Here is a 22,273-nt window from a genome sequence, read left to right on the forward strand (position 1 = left end):
GAGATCACGAACTGAGCCAAAGGCAGAGGCTTAACCCACTGAGCCACCCAGGTACCTCTTTTTTTTAAAGATTTCATTTATTTATTTGACAGAGCGAGACCACAAGTAGGCAGAGAGGCAGGCAGAGAGAGAGGAGGAAGCAGGCTCCCTGCTGAACAGAGAGCCCCACATGGGACATGATCCCAGGACCCTGAGATCATGACCTGAGCCAAAGGCAGAGGCTTCACCTACTGAGCCACCCAGGCACCCTGTAATAACACTTTAAATCTCAAATCATGATACCTCCAGGTTTGCTTTTATTTTTCAAGATTACTTCATCTACTCTTCATCTTTTGTGGTTCTATACAAATTTGGAATTTTTTGTTCTATTCTGTAAATAAATTTTATTAGTATTTTAATAAGGTTTACATTAAATATGAAGATTACCTTAGGTACTATAGACATTTTAATAATGCTATGGTAAGATCCAACAAGAAGATCTAACAGATATTTCTCCAATCCATGAACATGCAATGTCTTTCTATCTCTTTGTGTCATCTTCAGTTCCCTTCATTAATGCTTTATAGTTTCCAGATTACACCTCTTTGTCTCTGTCTAGTCCTAGGTATCTTATTATTTCTGGTGCAATTGTAAATGGGATTGCTTTCTTAATTTCACTTTTTGGTTCTTCAGTATTAGTGCATAGAAATGCAACAAAGTTCTGCACATTGATTTTGTATCCTGTGACTTTACTGAATTCATTAATAAGTTCTAATAGTTTTTGGTCGAATTTTTGGTATAATTGAAGTGGTTTTGGCTGAATTCTATGGTAGCATAGCATCTGAAAATAATGAAGGTTTTACTACTTACTTGGTAGTTTGGATGCCTTTTATTTATTTTTGATGTCTAGTTGCTCTGACTAGTACTGCCTGTACTATGTTGAAAAAAGGTGGTGAGAATGAACATCTTGTCTTGTCACAAACTTTAGGGGGTAAACTATGAGTTTTTCACAGATGGTCTTTATTATGTGGAGGTATGTTACCTCTATCCCTACTTTGTTTTTTTTTTTTTAATCATTAATGGATGTTGTCCTATGTTAAATGATTACTTCTGCATCCAGTGAAAAGATCATATGGCTCTTCCATTTTCTCTTATTTATGTGAAGTATCATGCTGATTAATTTGTGAATATTGAACCACCCTTGCATTTCAGAAATAAATCTTACTTGATTGAGTGAATGATTACTTTTAAACATATTATTTGGATTCAGTTTGCAAGTTTGTTTTGTTTGTTTGTTTGTTTGTTTTTTAGTACTTATGCATCTGTATTCATCAGAGATAATGGCTTGTAGTTCTCTCTCTCTTTTGTGGTGTCTTTATTTAGTTTTGATATCATGGTGATATGGCCTCATAGAATGAAATTGGAAGATTTTCTCCTTCTTCTATTTGTTGGAATAGTTTGAGAAGAAAAAGTATTAACTCTTCCTTAAATGTCTGGTAGAATTCACCTGTGAAGCTCTCTGCTTCCGGACTTTTGTCTGTTGAGATATTTTTGATTACTGATTTAAGCTCCTTGATGGTAATTGGTCTGCTTAGATATTCTATTTCTTACTGCTTTAGTTTAGGTAAGCTATATGTTTCTAAGGATTCATCCATTTCTTCTACATTACCCATTTTTTGGCATATACGGTTTCATAATATTTTCTTAAAATTGTTAGATATTTCTGTGGTGTTGATTGTTATTTTTACGTGCTGGTTTGATTTTGTTTATTCAAATCCTTTCTCTCTCTCTTTTTGCTAATGAGTCTGACTAGAGGTTTACCAATTATATAGTTTCAAAGAACCAGCTACTGTTTTCATTGATATATTCTATTGCTTTGTTTGTTTTGAATCATTTACTTATGTTCTGAACTTATTCTTTCCTTTCTTCTGATAAGTTTGGTTTTTATATGTTGTTATTTTCCTAGTTCCTTTAGGTGTGAGTTTAGGTTGTTTATTTGAGGTTTTTTCTTGCTTCTTGATGGAGGTATTTATTGCTATATACTTCCCTCTAGAACTTTTCTTGCTGCATCCCAAAGTTTTTGGATCATTGTGTTTTAATTTTTATGTTCATGTAATTTTTTATTTCTTCTTTTAGTTTGTGGTTGACCCATTCATTGTTTAGTGGGATATTATTTAATCTCAATTTATTTGTGGTCTTTGCAGATTTTTTCTCTTCTGTTTGCTTTCTAGTTTCATATTGATATGGTCAGAAAAGATGCACGAGTATGACTTCAATATTTTTGAATATGTCAGTGCTTTTTGTGGGCTAATATGTGAACTATTCTGGAGAATGTTCCATATGCACTTGAAAAGGATGTATATTCTGCTGTTTTAGGATAGAAGGTTTTAAATATATCATTAAATCCATCTGGTCCAGTGAGTCTTCAAAACCACTTTTCTTTGTTGATTTTCTGATTGGATGCTCTGTGTATTGACATAAGTGTGGTGTTAAAGTTCTCTATCATTATTTTACTATTTGTTATTTCTTTTATGTTTGTTATTAACTGTTTTATGTATTTGGAAGCTCCCTTCTTGCGTAATATTTACAATGTTATATGCTCTTGTTGGATAATTCCCTTAATGATTATATAGTATCCTTCTTTTTTATGTTAAAAGCCCACTTTTAATGTCAATAATTTTACTAGTCAAAAATTAGTAACATAATAATATGAACATTATTAAAACATAAGTATATACAGATTATTTTCCATATTTTATTCTTTAATTTTAATTTTATTTTTCCCAGGGTTCCAAGATTCATTGTTTATGCACTACACCCAGTGCTCAGTACAGTACATGCCCTCCTTAATTCCCACCATCAGGCCCTCCCAACTCCCCACTCCCCTTCCTTTCCAAAACCCTCAGTTTGTTTCTCAGAGTCCACAGTCTCTCATGGTTCTTCTCCCCTTCTGATTTCCTCCAACTCCCTTCTCCTCTCCTTCTCACAGTGTCCTCCGTGTTATTCCTTATGCTCCACAAGTAAGTGAAACCATATGATAATTGACTCTCTCTGTTTGACTTATTTCACTCAGCATAATCTCTTCCAGTCCCATCTGTGTTGATTATAGTGTCCTTCTTTATGTCTTGTTATAGTCTTTGATTTAATGTCTGTTTATTTTCTATAAGTATTGTTACTCTGCCATTTTTTGGACATCCATTTGCATAATGAATATTTGTGCATCCCTGCATTTTCAGTATAAATAGATCTCCTTTACATTGTGCAAGATATTGTTTCTAAGTTGCCTCTCCTAGGATTGTTGTCTTTTGAAAGATGGAGGCCCAGCTCTCAGTCAGATTTCTGACTCATCCAGTGCTGAGTCAGATAATTTTTAAAACTCCAGGCTCTAAGTTCCACTTATTATACCAAAACATAGAATTCATCCCCTATGATTTTATTTATTTTTTTTTAAGATTTTATTTATTTATTTGACAGAGAGAGATCACAGGCAGATAGAGAGGCAGGCAGAGAGAGAGAAAGGGAAGCAGGCTCACCGCTGAGCAGAGAGCCCGATGCGGGACTCGATCCCAGGAACTGAGATCATGACCTGAGCCGAAGGCAGCGGCTTAACCCACTGAGCCACCCAGGCGCCCCCCCCCCCCCATGATTTTAAAAGCCAGATGTTATGCGGATTTGTTTTCTCCATATGGTCTTCCTGATACAGTCATCTCCATGACCATAATTACCTTCCTCCTGTTGGCAGCTCCTGACCAATTTTATGCCCTTTCTAATCTCTCAAATTCAGCTTTGTTTCTACATTTAGTTATGGACATTGTTCTGCCAGTCTTCAGATCACTCTCCAGTTATTTCCTGGGTTGTGAATGTGGGATGAGATAAGCTTAGGTCCTGCTATTCTATTATCTTACACCTGCCCCCAGTTCATTTACTTTGATGTAATTAATTTCTGTTCTGTATGATTGTGGTTGAGGAGTTTTATGAATTCATCAACTTCTTTACTTCTTGTGGTGTAGCAGTTATCTTTTTTTCAGGTGTCATAACTCTAGGGGAGCAAATAAATATATTTTACCCTTACTCTTTTAGTTCTTGCCTGGTACCCAGATAACAAGAAAAATATATATTTTTTTAAATATTTAATGTAAGTTTTATGTCACATGGGAACCTTCAAAAAGAAATGAAGACTCAAAGAGGTGGTTGGAAATGAGAATTTTTATGCTAGATTTGACAAAGAAAAGAAAGTCATGGAAATACAAGATAGGAGAATGAGTCAGAGCTAAGTATAGCAAATGGGGAAAATAGTAAGGTCTATTTGTTCAGATTGCTCTCTGCATTCTTTCATCTCTGGAGGTATGGATATTCCTTCCTGCTGGGAATGCAGAAAGCATCCCTTATATGACAGTTTTATGGTCTTCTTCATAAGAAAATAAGCAAGTTTTACTTCACATCATTCTCATATTTCTTCAGCTTGAAATATTCAGTCTAAGTCACCACCTGTCATTATGACCGTATTCTCTTCGAAGGTTTCATTGTCCATAACTGATCTTTGCTTAAATAGCTTGTGACACAATCATTCCTTCTATTTTTACCAGCTGTCAGTCTTCTAAAGAAAAACATCGCTTTTTAGTTGGTGTTTCATCTGTTGATAAAGATGCACTATAGATAGTGAGAGAACTAAAATAACTCTAGGGATTTTCCATAAAGCATACAATTTCTTAAATATTAGAGACAATATCATTTTTCCAATATAAATGGCAGTCTAAGAATCTTCTTTTTTAATTTTCTGATGTAACTCTGGCAGTTGATGCAACATACATCCAATAAATCTAATTACATTCACCATATCTCTTTATTTAAGGGTAGAGAACAAAAAAATGAGGACTTTTCTATGGATTCCATGGGAAAAATTAATTTATAAGAGATATGAGTTATATTTTATCACATATGATAAAACATATGTATACATTTACAATCAATATTGGCATAGTAACAATCAAAGCTTGTCAGAAGATATTTGGGGACATCATTAAATGAGATCATATGTGCCAGAGAAACAATATCAACCATCTATTTAATTCAAGTGATAATAAAACTTTAGTATTAAGATTTAAAGAGTCACGTATTGTGTGGAGCACTGGGTGTTGTGCATAAACAATTAATTTTGGAATACTGAAAAGAAATAAAATTAAAAAAAAGAGGAGAACAGGATTGAAAATATCTAAGAAATGTTTGTCTTTTTTTCCTTAAATAATAAACAATAGAATAATGTCAAATGTAAAGTCAAGATGGTTATTTCATAAGACATAGATTCTCTAGGTAGAGGGGCACCTGGCTGGCTCAGTTGGTTAAGCATCTGCCTTCAGCTAAGTTCATGATCTCAGGGTCCCGGGATCAACTCCAACATCTGGCTTTCTGCTCAGTGGGTCGTTTGCTTCTCCATCTCATTCTATCTCTGTGTTCTCTTTCTCTCAAATAAATAAGTACATAAAATATTTTTAAAAAAGAATCTCTGTGTAGATTAAATGTAAGGTAATAAAAATATATTGTAGGCCCTCATGAATAAGACAAAAGAAAGTCCTTTCCCAACTGAGAAACTTCTGCTACAGTTATATTTAATAACTTCTTTTTATTCAGTTTAGAAATTTTCACCCTGACACAAAGAGAGGTAAAGAACTTTCTGAATTATAGACAAGTAGAAATGCAGAAATTCATGTCTAACAGTTCCTGACCTCTGTTTAGTGTCTCTCTGGAAATACTGTTTACCCAGTTGACCACTACTTATCTTTAGGAATTGTGCTGGGATGTATCTCCATCCAGGATTTTGTCTTTATTTTAGGTGTCTCTCCTGAGTATTGCTTACAGATGTAAGTTCACCTCTAGAATGCTTCTTAGCCTACTGCATTATTTTTATTTTTCTGTTGTTCTTCAACATTAGACAGTCTGATGCACTGGGAAAGTAATGTGTAAGTTTTTATCTCACCTCACGTGGTCTTTATAGTACTGTACCTGTTGAAGTTGTCTCATTTTTTTAAATTTCCAGTAAATAAAATAGAGAAAATGAGTTATTCAATGACCAAAATTATAAACACCATGAAAAACAGAAGGATTTTTTTAAGAAAGTTATACCACAAATGGAGAGATTCTTTGTCATAGAAGATCACTGAATGAGAAACATGACACTTATGTGTTAGCTGGGTATGATGTTATTATCCAACCTTTGAATCAGTCAATTCAGCACTTGAGCATTTATTTCCTTACATATATGTGAATACTTTACCCTTTTGTCTCAAGCCATTGCAGTTAAGAATGGGAAATTCTGATGAGAAATTCTACTGTAATCAGTAAGGCACTAGAGCACCGACTTCAGACATTGTTAAATGGAGTGTGACTGATGGACACAAGTTTTGTGCAGCAATCTCATAAGAGCCTGTTTCATATCCTTGTTCTTCAGGCTATAGATTACAGGGTTAAGTACTGGAGGTACCACAGTGTAGATCACAGAAAGCAGCCTGTCGATAACTGAGGGTGGATTTGGAGATGGTTTGAGATAGACAAAACAAGCAGTTATAATAAAAAGAGTAAAGACAATGAGATGGGGAAAGCATGTGGAGAAAACTTTTGATTGGCCTTTTACGGTTGGAATCTTTAGCACAGTGGAGAAAATATAAACATAAGAGATTACAATACAGATGAAACAAGACATACCTAAACAAATACCTATCCCAATACTTATGTAAACTACCAGGAGTGTTTCAGGACAAGAAATCCTTAGCAATGAGGACACATCACAAAAAAACTGTGGGATCACATTGGAGCCACAGAATGGCATAAAAAATGTGCCAGCGGTGTACAGAGCTCCAAAGAGTCCCCCAATAACCCAAGAAACACCTGCCATCAGTACACAGGCACCAGCATTCATGGTTACCTCATAGTTAAGGGGACAACATATAGCTACATAGCGGTCATAGGACATGGCAGTGAGTACTAATACCTCACCTGCTGCAAAGGAAGTCATTAAAAGTAGCTGGAAGGCACATCCTAAAGTGGAAATGGAATTGTTGTAAGTTAGGCTGTTGACAATGAATTTGGGGATTGGAACAGACACAAGGAAGACATCCAGGAAGGATAAGTTCTTCAGGAAAAAGTACATGGGTGTTTGCAGCTTCAGGTCTAGGGTAGTGAGAGTAATGATGAGAAAGTTACTCATTAGAATAGCCAGGTATATCATGAGGAAGAGTACCCCATATAATATCTGAAGTTCTTGGATATCAGAAAACCCTACAAGGAGAAATCCTGCCACCAAGGTGACATTGGTCATGCTTGATTCTCTTCACTGCCTGTCAGCACAAAGAAATATACAAAAAAAATCAATTTACACATCAAAGAGAATAATATTGACATACACAATTATTTAATTGAAAAATAGACTATTATCTTAAATGCTTCTGCAAAAATTTCATCCTTTTATTAAGGTGAAGTGGTTTCATAAGTAATATGTGAACACAAATTAGTCTTCTTATGAGTTATGTCTAATTCTGAGCTTCAAACCCAACTTGCTACCAGGTATGTATAAGTTGATTAAGAAAATTGTTCTAAAACACTAGGTATTTGTATCACACTATTACTGTGTCATGCATAATGACAAATCATTTTGCTTTTTGATAGACAACCCAAAGTTCTATGTCTTTATAGTTCTAAGATTCCTAATAACATAATAGGAACATTAGCAATTCTAATTTGCTATTAGCTATAATTACTTCACATTTAGTCTATATAAAACAATCCAAAAGAATGTCTAACCTTATGGATGTAAAGAAGGAATATAAACAAAGATTCTCTTTTTCAATGTTTATATTATCTTGAGGTCATGCAGTCACATATATGAAAGTTCCATTCATGTATGGGAAAGATATAAATTAATTATTTAACAAGACCTAATGTCTTTTAAATACATACATATGTAGAGATTCAGGTTATTGTGGCACATTTCCAGTGGTTGATTCTTAAATAAAAGTTTAGTTTAGAAGTCACTATAATTTCAAAATGTCTTAACCATTCTGTCTGCATATGTTTCTTCCATTATGTTCTGTTGTCTATATTTTACTTTTTAATACTTTCAGAAATTTATCTCAAACTTTAAAATATTTCCCTAGATTGTTAGTTACTGTTCCAGAATTGTTTGTTATTTACTGAAAAGGTCAAGAAATATTTCATATATATTAGATACAAAGCTTAATGGCAGAAATTTAAAAAAAAAAGAGGAGAAGGATTGTTTTTGGTGTGCTTTCTGTCAACAAACAGAGATAGAAAATGAAGAATACATAAGCCTATAAATAAGAAAAAAATAGATATTGATGGGTGTCATTACAATTTTTAAAAAGATATTATTTTACAGATTATCCATGGGACTGTTGAAACGTGGAGGGAGGAAATGCTTCCCTTCTGGGTTAGCTAGAAGCTAAAGTCTAAATGAAGAGTAGCCTATAGAACAAAACCCGGTGAAAGGAACACATTAAGAAGTAAGTTAAAACAAGAAAGTAAAGGAAATGGACATCTGGAACATATGTGCAGAAGCCATATGTGCTGATATTGAAGAATGCATAATAGAACAATAAAATAATTAAGACATTAATCAGCTTATTCCGTTTGTCTAGAGAAATGCACAAAAATAGACCAAAAGAGGAAGATGTGTGCAAAAATCGGCCATTGAATTTCATTGTTTTTGGTGTCTGCCCTAAAGTTTTTAGTACCTACAATATTAATGTTTTTGTTTGTTTTTTTTTTTTTTTTTGGTTGGTTGGTTTTGGAACAGAGACTATTGAACATTTTACCAATAGAAAATTGAAATTCATACTTTAAAATAATTCCAACTCTTCAACTGTCTGACAATGGATTACTTATCAGATAATTCCAAAAAGTATATCTGAGAGTTGAAATTCTTTTTCCCCAACAAAAAGAGTTTAACTTACCAGTTGCTTGCCCAAAATTAACAGAAAATTGTATCTTCCTTTGAGAATTCTCTGTCATTATAAAATAACTGTTTTTCTAGCCTTCGGAAGAAGAACTAGAAGATTTTTCAGGTGTGACACTTTCTTAACAAGGAAGGATGATGTAAACACAACCAGGAAAGTCATTTGCCCTTTATTTCAAACTTGGCATCACTTGAAACATTCTGTAGTCAATGTCTTCACAACAAATTATGTTTAAGGCATGTGATTAATATGTTTGAATTCCCAAAAGAAGAAACTCTTAAATGTTTTCTACAAAGCCTTATTAACTATCTCTTAATTCCATTGGTAAAAAAATATAAACTTCTGGTTATTATTTTATAATTGCTAGTAATAACTTAAGCACTTTGCTAAACATGATGATTTCTGTCAAATATTGCTAATTACTGACTCAGTGGGTCTCTGGTTTTAGTTCAAAGAAGTTCATTTATTCAACTAACTTGGCAAATCATATGTGCATTGTGCTATGAGAATCCTTGCTATTAGCTTGCCATCTAACATAGAATGCAAAATAAACTTTTTTATCATTTGTTAAAAACCATTATTGAAGAGTAATAAAAAAATCATTTTAAAGACACACACAGAGTCACCTGGGTGTCTCAGTGGGTTAAACCTCTGCCTTCAGCTTGGGTCATGATCTCAGGGTCCTGGGATCGAGCCCCATATCTGGCTCCCTGATCAGCTGGCGCCTGCTTTCCCTTCCTCTCTCTCTACCTGCCTCTCTGCCCATTTGTGCTCTCTCTGTTAAATAAATAAATATTAAAAAATGGTTTCACTTATTTGTGGAGCATAACAAAAAACATGGAGGACACGGGGAGATGGAGAGGAGAAGGGAGTTGAGAGAAATTGGAAGGGGAGATGAACCACGAAGAGACTATGGACTCTGAAAAACAACCTGAGGGTTTTGAAGGGGCAGGGGTGGGAGGTTGGGGAAGCAGGTGGTGGGTAATAGAAAGGGCACGAATTGCATGGAGCACTGGGTGTGGTGCAAAAACAATGAATACTGTTATGCTGAAAATAAACAAATAAAAAAAGCAAAAAAAAAGCAAAAAAAATTACTTTAAGACACACATAAACAAAAAGAGTGCACTTCCTAATTCTTATGTCTGATTGCTTTGGAATGTAATAAATCTTACTAACATTAAACACTTTTAGCTAATTCACTTCAAAATAATTTTGGCTACATAGAGATATAACTAACAAAATGTCATTTATCTGTTACATAATTCCAAGAAAATATTTTAATTAATAAAACTTAATCTTGCTTACATAGAGGGTGTGGTGCATAAACAATGGATCTTGGAACACTGATAAAAATTTTAAAAAGAAAATTAATAGCATAAATGTACTGTAGAGAATTAAATAATGTTTTTAACAGTCAGCTATTCAGCTTAACATCATTATATATTAATATTTTTAAATGTTGACTTTTTCATTAATATGATCCAAATTTATTTTTGCCAAAAGGAAGCATTTTTCAAAATAAAAATTAGATACATAGTTTGTGTTAGGAAATATACAATTTCAGTATGTAGGAATTAAAAGTTCTCAACACTTTGAATTAATATTGTACTTGCTTTATTAAGTTATAAGCATATTAACTTGGTATTAAATATTACATGATAATAAATTATGAAAAAAGGAAAATAAAATTAGAAATTATTGCAATAAATACCTGGTTTATTAGTTTTGGCTTTGTTTTACTCAAGTATACCTTAATGTGTAAATGGAGTTCAAACTTATAGAATAGTTGCAAAGATATTGCAAGGGCCATCAAAATTTACCTCAATTCCTCATTTTTTTTTTAAGTTTTAAATTTTAATTCCAGTATAGTTAACATACAGTGTTATATTAGTTTCAGTTGTACAATATAGATATTCAACATTCTATACATAAATTAATGATTATCATAAGTGTTTTCTTTAACCATCACAACCTATTTCACTCATCCCCTTTCCACCACCTTTCTGGTAACCATCAGTTTGTTCTCTATAGTGAAGAGTCTATTTCTTGGTTTCTCTCTCTCTCTCTCTTTTTATTTTCCCTCTTTGTTTCATTTTTTAAATCCCACATATGAGTGAGATTCTATGGTATTTGTCCTTCCCTGACAGTCTTATTCCACTTACCATTTTACTTTCCAGCTCCATCCACGTAATTGCAAATGGTAAGATTTCATTATTCTTAATGGCTAAATGATATTCCATTTTATACATATACCACAACTTCTTTATCCATTCATCTATCCATGAGCACTTGGGCTGCTTTCAAATTTGCAGTTGTAAATAATGCTGTAATAAGCATAGGGATAAGTGTATCGATTTGAATTAGTATTTTATTTTATTTTGGTAAGTACTTAACAGTACACTTATGGATCATAAAGCAGTTCTATTTTCAGCATTTTTTAAAGCAGTCTCTGCATCCAGCATGGAGCCCCAAGGCTTGAACTCACCACCCTAAGACTGAGTCACCCAAGTGCCCCAATTTTTAACTTTTTGAGGACCCTCCATACTGTTTTCCACAGTGGCTGCACCTGTCTGCATTCCCACCAACAGGGCATGAAATTTCCTTTTTCTCCAAGTTCTTGCCAATACTTTTATTTCTTTCAATTTTTATTTTAGTCTTTCACACCAGTATAAAGTAAGATCTCATTTTAATTTTGATTTATTTACCTGATGATCTGTGATACTGAGCATCTTTTCAGGTATCCACTGTATATCCTCTTTAGAGAGTTGTCTCTTCATGTCTTCTACCCATTTTTAATTGTGTTATTTTTGGAAAGTGTTTCATTTTATAAGTTAATTGATACTAACTCTTTTTGAATATGCAATTTACAAATATATTATCCCATTCTGTAGGTTGCATTTTAGTTTTATTAATTGTTTATTTCAGTGCAGAACAGCCTTGTCAAAGTAGAGACAGAGGCAAGATATAAAAAAAATTACATTATTATACGAACTAAAAAATAAAAATTCCTTTTTCAATGGCATCAAATGGATAAAATTCTTAAGAACAAATTTGCCCAGAAGGTTAACACTGTATATTAAAATGATGAAACATTGATTTAAAAAAATGGAAGAATACTGAAATAAGTGGAAAGATACCCCATATTTACAGATTGAAAGAATTACATAATTAGAACATTTATTTTTTAAATAACTATTATACCTCATATTCTCTACAGATTCAAAACAATGCTTATCAATATTCTAGTAAGATTTTCAAAAGATGGAAAAAATAAACTTGAAATTTCTGTGGAACCCAAAAGACTCTGAATAAATAAAGAAAACATTCATCAAAACACACTTCCTGATCTCAAATTATATTACAAAGCTATATTAATGGAATCAGCATAGTACCTGTACAAAATGATAAAACAAATGGAATAGAATAGAAACTACCAATAAACCCAAATCTACTGTTTGTTTATTTATTTATTTAAATAAATAAACTGTTATTTTTTTTAAACAAAGACACCAATAGCACATAATGGGAAGAGATAGTCTCTTCAGTAAATAGTGCTGAGAACACAAGATACACAGATGTGAGATGATATTAGAACTTTATATTACACTATACACAATTGCCTCGAAATACATTGGAGTTAAATGTAAGACTTCAAACTGTAAAATTCCTCTAAAAAAGGAGGAAAATTCCTCAACATTTTTCTCACTTATGATGTTTTAGGATTATATCAAGCTGAAATGTTTCTGCATAGCAAAGGAAACAAATCAAATGAAATAAGAGTAAATATTTGCAAAACATTAATATCATAAGAAGTTAATATCCAAAATGTAAAATCAACTTATATGTTAGTAGCAAAAATAATAAATATTAAAATATGAGCAAAGAACTTGAATAGACGTTTTTTCAAGAGAGAAAAAAATGGTCAATAGGCATATGAAAGGTTCTCAACCTAACTAACCACTAGGAAAATGCTACTAACCCAAATTTCAAGCAGGTATCAATTCCCCCTTGTTAGAAAGGCTATTGTGAAAATTTGCAAGTGTTATGAAGAGTATGTCAAAGCAAAAAATCCATGTACATTGTTGGTATGAGTGGAAATTATGACTTTTATGGAGAACACTACAAAGATCCCTCAAAATAATAAGGATAGATTTGCACTGTCATGGAGAAATCCCACTTTTGGACATATATCCAAATGAAATGAAATTACTATCTTATGGTGTACACATATAATGGAATAGTTCAGCCTTATAAAAGAAGGAAATTCTGGCATTTGTATCAACATGCATAGACCTACAGGGCATTATGCTAAGTCAAATAAGTCAGACACAGAAATGCAAATATTGCATGAATTTATTTATATCTGGAATTAAAAAAATAAAAGTTAAACTGCTATTAACAGATGATAGAATGATGGTTACCCATGGTGGTTGTTGGGGAAAAGGAGCAGAAACTTTCAGTTATAACATGAATCCATACTGATGATCTAATGGACTATATGGTTAGGATAGTTAAATATTGTGCTATATAATCAAAATTTGCTGGTGTAGACCTCCATTTTTCTCACGACACACACATACCAAAAAATTAATGAGGGGGGCATCTGGGTGGCTCAACTGGTAAGTGTTTGCCTTTGGCTCAGGTCATGGGATCAAGTCATACATCAGGATCCCTGCTTAGCAGGGAGTCTGCTTCTTCCTCTACCTTTATCCCTCTCTCCTGCTGTGTGCTCTCATGTTCTCATTCTCAAATAAACACATAAAGTATTTTTTAAAAGGTTAACTGTGTGAGATGATGGATATGCTAATTAGCTTAATCGTGGTAAACATATCACGATGTATACAAATATTAAAACATCATACTGTATACTATAAATACATAGACACTTTGTCACCCAAACTCAAGAAAGCTGGGAAAATGTATCATCAAATTGTGCTTATGTGGACTGTATTTTTTTTGTAAGGTTTTAATTTATTTGACAGAGAGAGTGAATGAGATAGAGAGCATGAGCAGGGGGAGAGGTAAGGGGAAAGAGAAAATCAGACTCTGGGATCAAGACATGAGCTAAAGGCAGATGTTTAACTGACTGAGCCACCCAGGCGCCCATGGACAGTACTTTCATGATAATAGTCTTCCAGCTTTCCCAAGAAAAGGTATCTTAGTTCTTTGGAGGCAACTTTACATAATTCTGGATATATTTTCCTTCTTTTTCTTTGTTTTGTTTGGTTTTGTGTTTTGTTTGTTTGTTTTAAGTGCTTTTAATTGAACACGAATCCCACCCTCTCTCCCAATGAAAATATTTTTAATGGCACATTAGTTACTGGAAAGAATAAATTCTCCCATGAACAGGTTTTATAAACACTTATTTTAACAACCATAAAGCAAAAATATTACTAATAAAATATTAAGTGACAAATATAAGAAAAAGCAGGGAAATCCTTAATTATAATACAAGGCTTAAAAGACCTCATCATTGAGTTTATTTATATCAATTTCTAAAATAAAAAGCTGAATGGATTTTAAATATCTCAAACAAAATTAGTAAATATATTAGTAGGAAAAGCACCAGGATATACAGTAAAACAAAAGTATTTTCATTTCCAGAAGACCCAACCTCCTTCCACTGAAAACTTTGAGTACATTTAGTTGGGTGTGTTTCAACTACTGCTTCTTATATGTTACCCATATGTTCTTATTATTATATTTTATTCCTTTTTAAAAGAATATTTATTTATTTGACAGAGAAAGACGAAGTGGAAGGGCAACACAAGCAGGGGAAGTGGGAGAGGGAGAAGCAGGCTTCCTGCTGAGCAGGGATCCTGATGTGAGACTCTATCCCAGGACACTGGGATAATATATTTTATGACATATTAACTTAATTTTTGAAAGTATTTATTTTTCCTGAAAATTATGGACTGGAGTGCCTGGGTTACTTAGTCAGTTAAGGCTCTGACTCTTTCTTTTGCTCAGATTGTGACCTCAGAGTCCTGGGATTGAGCCCTGCATCCAGTTCCTCACTCAGCAGGGAGTCTGCTTAAACATTCTCTCTCCCTCTCCCTCTGTCCCCCACTGCTTGCATGTTCTGTCTCTCTATCTCTATCTCTCTCTCTCTCTCAACTAAATAAATAAATCTTAAATAAAAGAAAATTATGGACCTCACAAAATAGATATTAGTTGTAAACTGCTTTCACAAGTTTATAGAAGTTGCTCCATCTGTGCTTATTTATAATTTGAGTCATCCATGATGAGTAAAGAAATGCAAAAAGTACAAGATGGGGTTTACCAGAAATCTTGGAAAGACTAAGCGTCCATATTGCATTCCCACAGCCCTACTTATTGGATTTAAAATCATTGTTTGGGGGCACCTGGGTGGTTCACCTGCTTCCTCCTCTCTCAGTGCCTACTTCTCTGCTTATTTATGATCTCGATTTGTCAAATAAATTAATAAAATCTTAAAATCATTGTTTGCTCATCATGACTTCTCTGATTCCAGAGAAGTCTATAGCCATGCTAAAAGGACATCTGGATGGCAAAAGTCTGGTAAAAGCAAAATCCACATATGCCCCAATCTTTGTATGTTCGGTATAAGTCATTTCCACAAAAGTCAGCCAGGGCATCTAACTGATAATCGTGTTCAGTCTTTTTGGTACAAGTCTATCTTGTTAACAATAATTTCACAAGGTAAAAGAGTAAAAGAGATCATTTACATGTTTTCATTTTTGACTTGGGTCTCAGTGGATGTAAGAAAACCTCTTTGTTTCTATAACATCCCTATATCATGGACAACCTAAAAAGCATACCAGCTGTCACTATAGGTGATAATATTCTTTTGTTGTGATAACTGGCACAATCTGGTAAGAGTTCTTTTTGCTGGACTGATTTAGTCCAATATTGTGGGATATTTCCCCTTTTAAGTAGTTAATATTGGGTAGTTGTGACATAGCTTTAGTTTTTTTTTCTCCCATCCCTACTGCATGACACATCAACAAACATAACTAGAATAAGATCAGTCAAAAGTGGTGTCGTCTAAATCAGGACATGGAGTCATGAAATGAAATATTGATATATCACTCTCATGGGTTTCACTTTCATAGGCAAGGGTAATAAGATATAGGATTAAGAATACTGAAACATTTAAGATGTAGATTTTTTTTCATTTATAATTTAATTTCCTTTCAGTGTAACAGAATTCATTGTTTAGGCACCACACCCAATGCTACATGCAATATGTGCCCTCCATAATACCAGCCACCAGGCTCCAACAACATCCCACTGTCCCACCCCTTCATAACCCTCAGATTGTTATTCAGAGTCCATAGTCTCTCATGGTTCATATCCTTCTCCAATTTCTCTCAACTCCCTGACCTCCATCTCCCCATGTCCTCTGTGTTATTTCTTATGCTCCACAAATAAGTGAAACCATATAATAATTGACCCTCTTTGCTTGAATTATTTCACTCAGCATAATCACTCCCAGTCCCATCCATGTTGATACAAAAGTTGGGTATTCATCCTTTCTGATGGAGGCATAATACTCTATAGAGTATATGGACCATATCTTCCTTATCCATTCGTCTGTTGAAGGGCATCTTGGTTCTTTCCACAGTTTGGCGACCATGGCCATTATTGCTATAAACATTGGGGTACAGATGGGCCTTCTTTTCACTACATCTGTATCTTTGAAGTAAATACACAGTAGTGCAATTGCAGGGTCATTGGGAAGCTCTATTTTTAATTTCTTAATGAATCTCCACAGTGTTTTCCAAAGTGGCTGTACCAACATGCATTCCCACCAACAGTGTAAGAGGGTTCCACTTTCTCCACATCTTCTCCAACACATGTTGTGTCCTGTCTTGCTAATTTTGGCCATTCTACCTGGTGTAATGTGGTATCTCAATGTGGTTTTAATTTGAAACTCCCTGATGGCTAGTGATGATGAAGATTTTTTCATCTGTCTGATAGCCATTGTATGTCTTCTTTGGAGAAGTGTCTGTTCATGTCTTCTGCCCATTTTTTGACATGATGTTCTGTTTTGTGTTTTTTGAGTTTGAGAAGTTCTTTATAGATCCTGGATATCAGCCCTCTGTCTGTCCTGTCATTTGCAAATATCTTCTCCCATTCCGTGGGTTGCCTCTTTGTTTTGTTGAATGTTTCCTTTGCTGTGCAGAAGCTTTTGATCTTGATGAAGTCCCAAAAGTTCATTTTGGCTTTTGTTTCCTTTGTCTTTGGAGACATGTCTTGAAAGAAGTTGCTGTGGCTGATATCAAAGAGGTTACTGCCTATGTTCTCTTCTAGGATTCTGATGGATTCCTGTCTCACGTTGAGGTCTTTTATCCATTTCAAGTTTATCTTTGTGTATGGTGTAAGAGAATGGTCGAGTTTCATTCTTCTACATATAGCTGTCCAGTTTTCCCAGCACGATATATTAAAGAGACTGTCTTTTTTCCGCTGTATATTTTTCCCTGCTTTGTTGAAGATTATCTGACCATAGTGTTGAGGGTCCATATCTGTGCTCCTTACTGTGTTCCACTGGTCTATGTGTCTGTTTTTATGCCAGTACCACGCTGTCTTGATGATCACAGCTTTGTAGTAAAGCTTGAAATCAGGCAACGTGATATCCCCACTTTTGTTTTTCTTTTTCAACACTTCCTTAGGAATTCCATGTCTTTTATAATTCCATACAAACTTTAGAATTATTTGCTCCATCGCTTTGAAAAATACCAGAGGAATTTTGACAGAATGACATTAAAAATATAGATTGCTCTAGGCAATATGGATATTTTAACAATGTTTATTCTTCCAATCCATGAGCATTGAATAGTCTTCCATCTTTTTGTGTCTTCTTCAATTTCTTTCATGAGGGTTCTGTAGTTCCTTAAGTACAGATCCTTTACCTCTTTGGTTAGGTTTATTCCCAGGTACCTTATGGATTTTGGTGCTATAGTAAATGGAATCGATTCTCTAATTTCCTTTTCTGTATTTTCATTGTTAGTGTATTAGAAAGCCACTGATTTCTGTCCATTGACTTTGTATCATGCCACGTTACTGAATTGCTGTATGAGTTCTAGTAGTTTGGGGGTGGAGTGTTTGGGGTTTTCCATATAAAGAATCATGTCATCTGCGAAGAGAGAGAGTTTGAATTCTTCCTTGCCAATTTGAATACCTTTTACTTCTCTTTGTTGTCTGATTGCTGTTGCTAGGACTTCTAGTATTAAATTGAACAAGAGTGGTGTGAGTGGGCATCCTTGTGTTCCTGATCTCAACAGGAAGTTTGTGAGATTTTTCCAAAGAGGATGATATTTGCTGTGGGTCTTTCATAGATAGACTTTATGAAGTTCAGGTATGTTCCCTCTATCCCTGTACTTTGAAGTGTTTTAATCAGGAACGGATGCTGGATTTTGTCCAATGCTTTTTCCGCATCGATTGAGAGGACCATGTGGTTCTTCTCTCTTCTCTTATTGATTTGTTCTATCACATTGATTGATTTGTGAATGTTGAACCATCCTTGCAATCAGGGATGAATCCCACCTGGCCATGGTGGATAATCTTATTAATGTGCGGTTGGATCCTCTTTTCTGGGATCTTGTTGAGAATCTTAGCATCAATATTCATCGGTGATATTGTTCTGAAATTCTCCTTTTTTTGTGGGGTCTTTGCCTGGTTTGGGGATCAGGATAGTGCTCTCTTCATAAAAAGAGTCTAGAAGTTTTCCTTCTGCTTCAATTTTTTGAAAGAGCTTCAGGAGAATAGGTGTTATTTCTTCTTTGATCGTTTGGTGGAATTCCCCTGGGAATCCATCAGGTCCTGGGCTCTTGTATATTGGTAGGTTTTTGAACACTGCTTCAATTTTATTATTAGATATAAGTCTATTCAAGTAATCAGTTTCTTCCAGGTTATCAATAAACTTCCTTGGAAGTTTCTAGTTTTCCAAGAATGCATTAATTTTATCTACGTTGCTTAACATATTGGCATATAACTGTTAATAATAATTTCTGATGATTGTGTTAGTTGTGATATCTCCCTTTTCATTCATAATTTTATTAATATGGGCCTTCTCTTTTCTTTTGGATTAGTTTGGTCAATGGTTTATTGATCTTATTTATTCTTTCCAAAAACCAGCTTCTAGGTTCATTGATGCATTCTATCTCTAGGTTCTATCTCATTGATCTCTGCTATAATCTTGATTTTTTCCCTTTTTGTGTGTGCAGTTGCCTTAATTTGTTTTTGATTCTCCAGTTCTTTAAGGTTAGAGAGAGTTGGTGTATTCGGGGTTTTTCAGGTTTTTTTTTTTTTTTTTTTTTTTTTTTTTTTTTGAGGGAGGCTTGGATGGCTATGTATTTCCACCTTAGGACTGATTTTGCTGTATCCCATAGGTTTTAGACCAAAGTGTCTTCATTCTCATTGGTTTCCATGAATTGTTTAAGTTCATATCTGATCTCCTGGTTGATCCAAGCATTCTTAAGCAAGGTGGTCTTTCACTTCCAGGTGTTTGAGTACCTTCCAAACTTTTCCCTGTGGTTGTGTTCCAGTTTCAAAGCACTTGATCTGAGAATATGCAGGAAATAATCTCAGTCTTTTGGTATCGGATGAGCCCTGATTTGTGATCCAGTATGTGATCTGTTCTGGAGAGGTTCCATGTGCACTCGAGAAGAATAAGTATTCTGCTGCTTTAGGGTGGAATGTTCTGTATATATCTATAAGTTCCATCTGGTCCAATGTGTCATTCAATGCTCTTGTCTCTTTACTGATTTTCTGTTTGGATGATCTATTACTGAGAGAGGTGTGTTAAGATCTCCTACTATTAATGTATTCATATCCATATGACTCTTTATCTTGATTAATAGTTTTCTTATGTAATTGGATGTTCCCATATTGGGGGCGTAGATATTGACAATTGTTAGATCATCTTGGTGGATAGTCCCTTTAAGAATTATGTAGTGTCGGGGCGCCTGGGTGGCTCAGTGGATTAAGCCACTGCCTTCGGCTCAGGTCATGATCTCAGGGTCCTGGGATCGATCCCCGCATCAGGCTCTCTGCTCTGCAGGGAGCCTGCTTCCTCCTTTCTCTCTGCCTGCCTCTCTGCCTACTTGTGATCTCTGTCTATCAAATAAATAAATAAAATCTTAAAAAAAAAAGAATTATGTAGTGTCCTGTATCTCGACTACAGTCTTTAGTTTAAAATCTAATTTATTTGATATGAGAATCACTACCCTGGCCTTCTTTTGAGGACCATTGGCATGAAAGATGCTTCTGAATCCCTTCACTTTCAGTCTGGGTGTATGCTTACGTTCGAAATGGGTCTCTTGTAGACAACATATGGATGGGTCTTGTCTTTTTATCCAATTTGCAACCCTGTGTTGTTTAATGGGCGCATTTAGGCCATTCACGTTGAGAGTGATTATTGAGAGATACATTTTTATTGACATCATGTTACCTTTGAAGTCTTTCTTTCTGTAGGTTTTCTCCATATATTTCTGTTCAATGATATTCTTAGGATTTATCTTCTTTTATAGAACCCCCCTTAATATTTTCTGCAATGTCAGCTTGGTGGTCACATACTCTTTTAAACCTTGCCAGTCTTGGAAGCTCTTTATCTCTCAATCGGTTTCGAATGTCAGTCTTGCTGGATAACATGTTCTTGGCTGCATGTTCTTCTCATTTAGTGTCCTGAATACATCTTGCAGCCCTTTCTGGCTTGCCAGGTTTCTGTGGACCGTTCTGACATTATTATGATGGGCTTTCCTCTGTACATAAGGAATTTCTTTGCCCTAGCTGCTTTCAAGAGCTTCTGCTTACAATTATGATTCATCATTTTCACTATCAGGTGTCTTGAGGTCTTTCTAGAGTCTTTGATCTTGGGGGAAGCCCTTTCTGCCTCTATTACACACACCCACAAACCCTGGGTCTATTCACAGGATTGGGAAAAATTTCATGGAGAATTTGTTCAACTATATCTTCTAGTCTTCTTTCTTTCTCCTCCCCCTCAGGGATTCCAGTAATTCTGACACTGGAATGTTTCATGGCCTCATTTATTTCCCTAATTCTGTTTTTGTGGCTTCAAAGCTGTTTGTTCCAGGCTTCCTTCTGATCCTTTTTCTCTCTCTGTCTGTCCTCCAGATTCGTAATTCTATCTTCTGTCTCAGTTACCCTAGCTTTTAGAGAATTTAAATTAGTTTAGAACTCATTGAGCACATTGTGAACATCATCCCTGGTGGCTTTCAGTTCTGCCCTAATCAATTCTGTTTGGTCATCCATGGCTTTCTCCAACCTAGCTATTGCCTGGATAATTGTTAGTCTGAATTCCTTTTCTGACATATTGTATATGTCGAGCGCCATTATCTCTGTTGCAGAAGGCCCAGTCTCTGAATTTTTCTTCTGTTTGGCATTCCTCATCCTAGTCATTTTGGTGAGAGTTGGCTGAACATATGTGTAGCTGAATGTATCGACCATCGTGCAGGCAAGGTGCACCCTGGAAAGCTTTTGAGCAAACAAGTTTCCCCAACTAAAAGAAAGAAAAAATAAAAGAGAGAGAGAGAGAGGGAGAAAGAGAGAGAGAAAGGAAAAAGAGAAAGATAAAATAAAAGAGAAGGCCCAGCCCAAATGGTCCTCCAGGTAAGATTTATAAAGTATATAAACGAAAACAGACAAACAAAACCCCAACAAAAGTAGAAGACAAGAGAAAACAAATAAATAAACAAATAAATAAAACAAAAAAAGAACTTTGTCAAAAGGAACCGCAAGTATACGATTTATATACTGCCAGACAAATTCAAATACACAGAAACACTGGCAGGAGAAAAAGATGGGAGAGTAGTTATAAATTCTCACTGTGGACAATGAATGTTATTTTGATTCTTCCTAGATGAATCTTGATATCATTGTTAAAAGACTCAACTTTCTTAAGACAAAGGGGGATTAATAACAGGTTTACCTATAGGTGTAGCATTGATTGGGGAGAGGGGATTACATTGAAGCTTAACTCTACATGAATATTAAAAAAAGAATAAACTAAAATAAAATGAAATAAAATTTTAAAAATTCAGTAACATAAAAGCAAAAGAAAAACACAGGTATCTGTATCAAAAAGTTCAGGTAAAAGATTATTATGGAATTTGATCTATTGGACATTTCATTGTGATGGTAAGTAGGTTAAAAATTTATATATATATTAAAAAATGAACCAGAATGGTGGGAATGAATTAAAAATATAAGTTGTGTCTATGAAGTACTGGTTATTGTCCTCTTGTCTTTTTTAGTTTGTTTGTTTGTTTGGCTTTCTGGTGGAGGGGCATGCTGTGTAGGTTTTCAGGGAGTCTTGCTGGAGTTAA

At 34.6% G+C, this 22,273-nt stretch overlaps 1 protein-coding gene across 1 annotated transcript; it reads right to left on the reverse strand.

Moving 5' to 3' along the window:
* Positions 1–6,346: 6,346 nt before the first annotated feature.
* LOC123938137 (olfactory receptor 14A2) lies at positions 6,347–7,291 on the reverse strand. Its single transcript, XM_045999187.1, has one exon. It carries the CDS (start codon positions 7,289–7,291, stop codon positions 6,347–6,349), a length of 945 nt encoding a protein of 314 aa, XP_045855143.1.
* Between the last annotated feature and the right edge of the window lie 14,982 nt (positions 7,292–22,273).

Source organism: Meles meles, chromosome 3 (genome assembly GCF_922984935.1).
Source record: "Meles meles chromosome 3, mMelMel3.1 paternal haplotype, whole genome shotgun sequence".
Taxonomy (NCBI): domain Eukaryota; kingdom Metazoa; phylum Chordata; class Mammalia; order Carnivora; family Mustelidae; genus Meles; species Meles meles.